At 35.4% G+C, this 8,313-nt stretch overlaps 1 protein-coding gene across 2 annotated transcripts; it reads right to left on the reverse strand.

Annotated features, from left to right (window-relative positions):
• Positions 1-688: 688 nt before the first annotated feature.
• Positions 689-2,567, reverse strand: LOC111799168 (transcription factor bHLH93-like). Of its 2 annotated transcripts, none has more exons than XM_087125137.1 (4): positions 1,909-2,567; positions 1,604-1,747; positions 1,325-1,492; positions 689-934 (listed from the first exon to the last, which is right to left on the reverse strand). In XM_087125137.1, exons 1-4 carry the CDS (start codon positions 2,548-2,550, stop codon positions 866-868), a joined length of 1,023 nt encoding a protein of 340 aa, XP_086981263.1. In that variant the 5' UTR covers positions 2,551-2,567; the 3' UTR covers positions 689-865. The 2 variants fall into 2 exon arrangements, with proteins under 2 accessions (XP_086981263.1, XP_086981262.1); XM_087125136.1 differs by having other exon boundaries at positions 1,586-1,747.
• Positions 2,568-8,313: the final 5,746 nt, after the last annotated feature.

The raw sequence follows: 8,313 nt of genomic DNA on the forward strand, positions 1-8,313 counted from the left end.
TAGCAGTGAGTTTTTGAACAGTTGTAGTTACACCAACGAGACGTTTTTTTTATGATTGAACCACATTTTGTATACAAATTAAAGGGTTGTAGGTATACCAATATATAAAATTCTCGTTGAATAAGATATCAAGTCGATGGTTCGATCTTTCACTCAGACATAAGAATAATATCAAACTTTAAGAACAAAGTTTGTCATAACTTTTTGTCGGCTGGTTTGACCAAGGATTCAGTCGCCTTGGACAGAGACCAACCGGTGAATGAAAAGTTTATCATATTTGGGCTTTCGGCGTGGATAAGCCCACTTTATTAATGGGCTTTTCAAGCCCATTATACCAATTCAAGGGCCGAAACCTTCTTTAGGCAAAATTTATTTCATTATATAATATTTATTTGTTTCAAATTCAAAATTTAAAATTGTAATTTCTTAATTTTTGGAGCTAATATTTGTTTTTATTAATGCGATTAAATTCATATTTTTTTTTAAAGGATAAAAATTAAATTAGGTTAATTATCAATCATTAGATTCCATTATTGTTTCTCTATGCGACAAAAATGATGTAATCACATAATTAAAATAAATAAATAAATAAATAAACCCTTTTGAAGAATTAAAACGTTAAAAATAATTAATTTTAGATGAAAATAGGCACACAAAAAAAAAAAAAAAAAAAAAAAAAACTGAAAAATTAGAAAAATTAATTAATCATCCCACTTGAATTAAAATTAAGAAATAGGGGTTGGGATGAGAAAATTGCAAACCTCACTTAATTACAGAGATTTGCTTACTAATTAATTTCTAATTAGGAACATTAACATAATTTTTTTAACAGAAAAAAAAAAAAAAGAAATAAAATAAATAATTTCTACAAGCAGCTTCCTCCATAGCCTGCATTTCTAAATAAAGCTTCCTTCAATTCTTCAGGCTTCAGTTCCTATTTTCAAGTCAAAATTATTATTAAACAAATTAAATCCATTTTAGAAAATTAAAATTATTATAATTGTTATTAGTTTCTAATAATTACAAAATATAGGCATAATAACGATAATAAAAAAGGAAAAAATATATAATAAATTATATAAAATATTCAAACAAATAAACATATTATTCGAATTCTATTATTTAGATGAATAAATTAATTTATCTAGAAATGCAAGTTCGTATATATTAAATATAAACTGACAATTTAATTAATTTGACCATATACTTTTGAAAAGACCTGAGGGGAAATTAATGGAAAAATGGAGGAATAAACTGAAAATTAACAAGAAATGATGAACAGTTAGCAAGAGGATGGGGGGAAAAGGAATGAAGAAGCAATTACCTGAGAACAAGTGGCTTGCAATGCGAAGTCATTGAAGCAGCTGATTACACAGTGTTGAATCTCAAGCCCCAATGCTTCGATCGTATTCACCGTCGATAACAGTAATCCTGGCTTCGCCGCACAGTAAATCTCGATCCTCGTGTTTCCGTTTCTGCTTTCCACCTCAAACTGTACGCCAACGATTTTCCAAATCAGTTTCACAGTAGCAATAATGAATCGAGTGCTTGTTTGAAAATCAAAGGCAAAAAAAAGTGAGGTTACTTTTGGTGAATTTCTCACTACGAATTCGCTCGGTTTTGTGTCGTGGAATGAATTCCTAGTTGTTTGATTTGTTCGATCCATTTCTCTTTGCAGATTTCCGATCTTCTCCAGCAATTCTTTCATGTAATCTATTGCATCTGCTAGAATCGCAGTTCGGTCCATCTGTTCAAATATCAGAAATCGGTTTCGATTCAAGACTCCGAGATTAATTTCGAGTTCTAATGGCAACAAAATTACTCTCTGGAATTTCGGTTTCGATTCGTAGAGATTAATTTCGAGCGTTTCTGGAATTGAGATTCGTAGAGATGATGTTTGATTTTTACCTTGCTGATCTTAGGAACGATGGATCTGAGCATTGAGAGGCGATCGTTCAAGCGCTTCCTTCTCCTTCTTTCAGCCATCAGATTCTTCGACGGTTGGCCTTGTAATTTCTTCGGTCCGTTCTTCCGTTCGAGAGCGCATGTTCCGATGTTGAAAACGGGGAGTTCTGGAGACTGATTCGGCTCCGCTTTGCAAGCTGATTGAACATGAACCGCCTCCATGTTCTGAATCTCGTTTGCGAGAAAACCTAATTCCTCTTCCTCTTCTTCTCCCTCCACATTCGGACGCTCTGCTTGAAATGGCAGAGGCGCAGCTACTTCCATGGCGGCGTAGGCGGAATCGGCCATTTCTGGAACTGAGAACTCGTTTGCCAAAGGATGATAAAATTCATCCAGATTCTGAGTGGATAGAGGTTCCGATGATGAATTTGGGTGGAAATTGGAAACGTTCTGATCAAAACAGTAATCGAACGCCCAAGCATTGAGATCGGTGATTTCAGTTGGAATGGCGTCCCAATTTGCTTCTCTTCGTAGAGCCATCAACTCCTCCAAGAAGCCGTGTTCATCGAGCTCCATCTCTCTCTCAGCCTCAAGCTCTCTCTCTCGCTCTCTAATGGCGGTTTTGCTCAAGTACCTGGACGGCATAGGAATTGCAGCGGATAGAGTTCATATATATAGGCACAAGTGAAAAGGCTTAATTCTTTAATTATGTCAAAAAAAAAAAAAAAAAAAAAAATCATCACAATAATTATATCTCTTTACGATAAATGGACGTGTCTTTTAATATTTATTTAAAGCTAATTTATTTTTGTCCCTCCAATTTTTAAAATATTTAATTAATTATTTTTGTTTAATAGATTAATAAGCACAAATTTTAAATTTTAAATTTTAAAATAATAAACTTAAATATGTGAATTAAATTATCTATAAAATATTTAATAAGCGAGTGTTTAATAGATGATAGACATAAATTTTAATTTAAAAACCAATAAATTAATTTTTTTTCCAGAATTTCAAATATGTAAAGTAAAATTGGCCATCAAAATTTTAATTTAAAAAAAATTATATCAAAATTATATATATATATATATATATATATATATATATATATATAATATAGGGTTCTATGGTCGGTCCGCGACCCCTGGATACCGAATGTGTTATTGGGTGATCTCGTAGTTCCTACGGGGTAGAGACGATGGGGTCGGTCCATGAATTTTCCTTCCTTTTGCCGCATTTCGCTCAAAGGGTTGAAGGGAGATAGTGCATCAAGCTGTTCGCAAGGCTCTTCCCCAGGGATCCTAGATGAGGGAACCCTAAGAGAGCCGCCGACTCCAACTACCGTCCACGTACGATCCATTCTAGATCCGATCAACTGCCCATCCTACCTCCTCTATGTTCTTGACAGCCCATCTTTGTCTCAGTAGAGTCTTTCAGTGGCATGTTTCGGTCCTCTTCCCCATTACTTAGAAACAGTGAGCCACCGGTTCATGTACAAGATACTATATATATATATTTTGAAATTTACAATTTTTTATTTTAAAAAAGGTTTATTTTTTAATATCTTTAATTTTATTGTATTATTATTTAATAAAAAGTGGTAAAATCATTATATTTTGAATAGAAAATTAAAATTTAATTTAAATTAAAAAGGGAAAATGGAATAACATAAATACCCAAACACAAGGGACAATGGATAATTAAATCTTTTGTCGTATTTAGATATTTGGGCCCTACTTGGAATTTTAATTAAAGTATATAATTATATAATTAGGTCCTGAATTTATATTGTTTTTTTTCTCTTTCTAATTCACGTGCTTAATGTACCAGAAATAGGAAAATATAATATAATTTATTAACGCCTAACATGCAAACAAAAAACAATGCACATTCTTATGCCCAACATTAATTATTGTACCTTTTGTAATCATTTATTTCATTTTAAATCCTATATTTTCACTCACTTAATTTCATCAAATTAATTTTAAAAATAAATAACAAAATTACCCATTAGCCCCCCAACTTTACAAATTTTATAAACCCGTCCTTTTTAAACCGAACATTTTCTTGTACAGTGCTCACCGAAAACCGCCTCACCCACTGGCATGTGGCTCTGTAGATGAACACGACTCTCTACAATGGCATGATATTGTCCACTTTGAGCATAAACTCTCGTGGCTTTGCTTTCAGCTTCCAAAAAAGTTCCGTACCAATGGAGAGAATATTCATTGATTATAAACCCATGATCGTTTTTTAAATTAGCCAACGTGTGACTTTCATCCCACCGTTCATCCGTACGTGTGAGAAGGGTTCAACAAGGAAAGGGAGGAAAAGGGTAAAGAATCTTTTAAAGCCAAGATATTGACACTTTTACCCTACGTGGGTGAAAGTGACCCAAAAAAAAAAAAAAAAAAAACTTTTATTTTAGAAAATTTAAATATATAAACCAACTCGACATGGACAAAATAAGTTTTATTATAACGGTCCAAGCCTACTGCTAACAGATATTGTCTTCTTTGGACTTTCCCTTTCGAGTTTTCCGTCAAAGTTTTTAACACCATCTTAAAACCATGAGCCTGACGACGATACGTATCGAGCAGAAGTAGACAATATCTGCTAGTAGTGGTCTTGGACGATTATAAATCATATCAGAACCAGGACCGGGGCGGTGTGCTAATGAGGACACTGACCCCCAAGGGGGGGATGGGACTGTGAGATCCCACATTAATTGGAGAGAGAAACGAAACGTTTCTTATAAGAGTGTGGAAACTTCTCTCTAGTAGACGGATTTTAAAGAGGACAGTATCTGCTAACAGTAGGCTTAAGCCGTTACATATTACTGAATTTTATGTCACACGGATACATAAATCGAACAGGGTCAACAACCATTTTTACATCTGAATTTAAGAGCATATACTCAAACTTTCAGAATTTGTAAACCGAATTATTGTGTTCATGAATTAACTCAACGATCAAAAGTGTTTTTTGTAAAGCGTAAGTAAAAAGTCATAGTAATAGTAATGTACTCTTGGAATAAGACAGGGTTACGGCAAGAAAGTACCAAAAGCTTGACCTAAAGGAATCTAATATTCACATGCTATAGCATACGGTAGTGTCATTTTGAGCTTAGATATTAACTTTTTATAAGAAAGGTCGAAGAAAAGTATGGCCATACCTATGTTGGTGCTATTATTTAACTCGGGAGAGGCAAACCCCTACTTTCTAGCTTTTACTTCATTACGTTTCGTCATCGAAATAATTAATCGGGAATTTTAAATATTTTATTTTATTTTATTTTATAAATGTTGAGTTAAAAAAAACTATTTTAATCATTTAATAATAATAATAGGTAAATTAATTAAATTAAATTCGAAATAAAAAAGTTAATAATTTTGTTGTGAAAAAGAAAAAGAACACAAAAAGAACACAAAAAGAAACTAAAAACTCGGATATAGAAAGTGACGTGGAGTTCTTGTTGGGACACGTGGCTTCTGTTGAAGGCTCGACCGCTTCCGACTAATTTTTCTATTTTAAATAATTCCAATATATATATATATATATATTTCTAATTTAATAATTTATGTCGTTTAATTGATTAATCAAAGAAATTAACTTTTAAAAATTTAAATAAACGATATTTTATCAATTAAATCATCTTAAAATGCCCCAAATAAATATTAAATTATTTTAAGATAAATTCCAATTATATCCTTGTTCCGAACTAACCAATCCAAAAAATTATAATTCAATAATATACTTGATTTTCTCATTTCTATCGAGTCCACTTCATAATCAAATTACACTTCCTTCAAACACGTGGCAAAAAGTTGGCAGGAGATTTGCGGTCCCTTTCCTTTCTAACCCCGTCACGATACGACGCCTAAACTCGAAGCTACGATTTCACAAATCCATTCAATTGGGTCTGGTCCTATTCGATTCAACTCGAGAATTTTGAAAGGCGACCGTTCTAACTCAACACGAGTAAATTAACCTTAATAAACGATATCGACTGTTTTAAAAATAGTTTTTTTTTTTTTTTTTATTAAGGAAAAAAAAAAGACAAGAAGTGATTGAGTTGAGTGATCACATGTGAAGAGGGAAAGGGAGACAAGAGATGACTCTAGCTACAATTTACAATGGCCTAAATCTAATGCATCTACCCTACTATTATCTTTTCTTAATTAATCATTAATATCCTAATTGTTAATTAATTAACACCCTAATTATGGCTAACTACCAGATAATTAGGTGTGTTTATGGGTCGAGTTGGGTCCGGTTGAAACATCTTTTGGATTCAACCCAATGATTCGGTTTATAAATTTTTTAAATAATAAACCCAACCCAATTCAACTGGATTAGTTGGTACGGTTCTGTTCACTCTGTCCTCACGGTATTACTTTATTCTCGATTACCCAAGAGTATTTAGCTTTGTAAGGTGCTCGTTGCTGATTCTGTAACGACCCAGATTCATTGCTAGCAGATATTGTCTTCTTTGGGCTTTTCCTTTCGGGCTTCCCCTCAAGGCTTTAAAACGCGTCTGCTAGTGGAAGGTTTTCCACGCCCTTATAAAGGGTGATTTGTTCTCCTCCACAACCAATGTGGGACATCACAATCCACCCCCTTTGGGGCCTAGTGTCCTTACTGGCACATCGCCTTGTGTCTACCCCCCTTCGGGGAACATCGAGAAGGCCGACACATCGTCCGGTGACTGGCTCTGATACCATTTGTAACGACCCAGATTCACCGCTAGCAAATATTGTCCTCTTTGGGCTTTCCCTTTCGGGCTTCCCTTCAATGCTTTAAAACGCGTCTGCTAGGGGAAAGTTTCCACACCCTTATAAACAGTGATTTGTTATCCTCCCCAACCAACGTGGGACATCACAGATTCACACAGGATTCCACGTGTCTTGGTCAAAGAGTAAGCTAGCGATGCCTCGGAGTAACTCGACTCGAACAGCATTTTAGTGGTTGGTTGAATTACCAAAAACACCCTAGATTAGTTAGAAGGGAAGCCTATTTAAAGAATGAAACAAAAATAAGCACAAAATTAGAAAGAAAACTTGATTAAGAATTAGAGTCAAATAAGGACATGAGTGGATCACGAGACCCCAATCCAATCGAATCCAACCCATAACCATCAGAGAGAGGGACAAAGACCCTACAATTACAGGGCTCTCCCACAAACCAAAACCGGGGTTTTCTCTCTCATCGATCAAAAGTGGTTTCATTAGATGTGGGTAAGGGAAAGAAAACCAGAAACCGGCATTTTCTCGGTCTAAAATGTAGAGAGAGAAGTGTCGTCTTGTAGTGGGTTGTTTGGATATGAAGGAAGAAAGGGGTGTGGGGGAGGTGGGGGATCCAAGTTCCTAAAGCTCTGATTCATGAGCAAGAGAAGAGAGGTAGCTACAGTTTAAAGTGGAGCTTTTTGAGGGAAAGTGTAGGGTTGGGTACCCTATATTTGGCGTTTAAGGACAAGGTTGATAATGCAATGGGAGTTGTTGAAGCTTCTTGTGTTCCTTCCTCCCTCCACCCGTCTATTCAACTTTTGCGAGATCCCACGTCGGTTGGAGAAAGTAACGAAATATCCGTTATAAGAGTTTAGAAACCTTTCTTTAGTAGACCCGTTTGAAAAAACTGTGAGGTTTATGGTGATACGTAACGAGCTAAAGTGAACAACATCTACTAGTGGTGGATTTGAGCTGTTACAAATAGATGGTATCAAAGCTAGACATGGTGGTGTGTCAGCGAGGACGCCGGGCACCTAGGTGGATTGTGAGATCCCACGTTGGTTGGAGAGAGGAACGAAATATTCGTTATAAGGATCTAGAAACCTTTCTTTAGTAGACCTGTTTAAAAAAATCGGGAGGCTTATAGTGTTACGTAACGGGCTAAAGTGAACAATATCTACTAGTCGTGGGTTTGAGCTATTACAAATAAATGGTATCAGAGCTAGACATGGCGGTGTGTCAACGAGGTGGATTGTGAGATCCCATGTTGGCTAGAGAGAGGAACGAAACATTACTTAAAAGGGTGTGGAAACCTCTTGTAAGTAGAGCTAGGCCCTAAGGGGAGTGGATTGTGAGATCTCACATTGGTTGGAGAAAGGAACAAAATATTTCTTATAAAAGCGTGGAAACTTCTCCCTATTAGACGCGTTTTAAAAAACTGTGGATAACAATGATACGTAACGGGCTAAAGCGAACAATATCTACTAACGGTGGGTTTGAGCTATTACAAATGATATAAGAGCCAAACACCGAGTAATATGCCAACGAGGACGTTGGGTCCCTAGATGGGTTGCAAGATCCTACATTGGTTGTAGAAAGGAACAATTACTTAAAAGGACATGAACCTCTCCCTAGTAGACGTTGAGCCCTAAGGGGGGTGGATTATGAGATATCACACCGG

This window comes from Cucurbita pepo, chromosome 7 (genome assembly GCF_057944985.1).
Source record: "Cucurbita pepo subsp. pepo isolate OVF chromosome 7, ASM5794498v1, whole genome shotgun sequence".
NCBI classification, from domain to species: domain Eukaryota; kingdom Viridiplantae; phylum Streptophyta; class Magnoliopsida; order Cucurbitales; family Cucurbitaceae; genus Cucurbita; species Cucurbita pepo.

What these genes read in the sequence shown, in the direction of transcription:
- LOC111799168 (XM_087125136.1), bottom strand. Translation starts at nt 2,550, where the DNA reads ATGCCGTCCAGGTACTTGAGCAAAACCGCCATTAGAGAGCGAGAGAGA. An exon ending in TAGTGAGAAATTCACCAAAA is followed by an intron (nt 1,493 to 1,585) that starts GTAACCTCACTT and finishes GTTGGCGTACAG; the next exon opens with TTTGAGGTGGAAAGCAGAAA. An exon ending in TGCAAGCCACTTGTTCTCAG is followed by an intron (nt 935 to 1,324) that starts GTAATTGCTTCT and finishes ACTTGAAAATAG; the next exon opens with GAACTGAAGCCTGAAGAATT.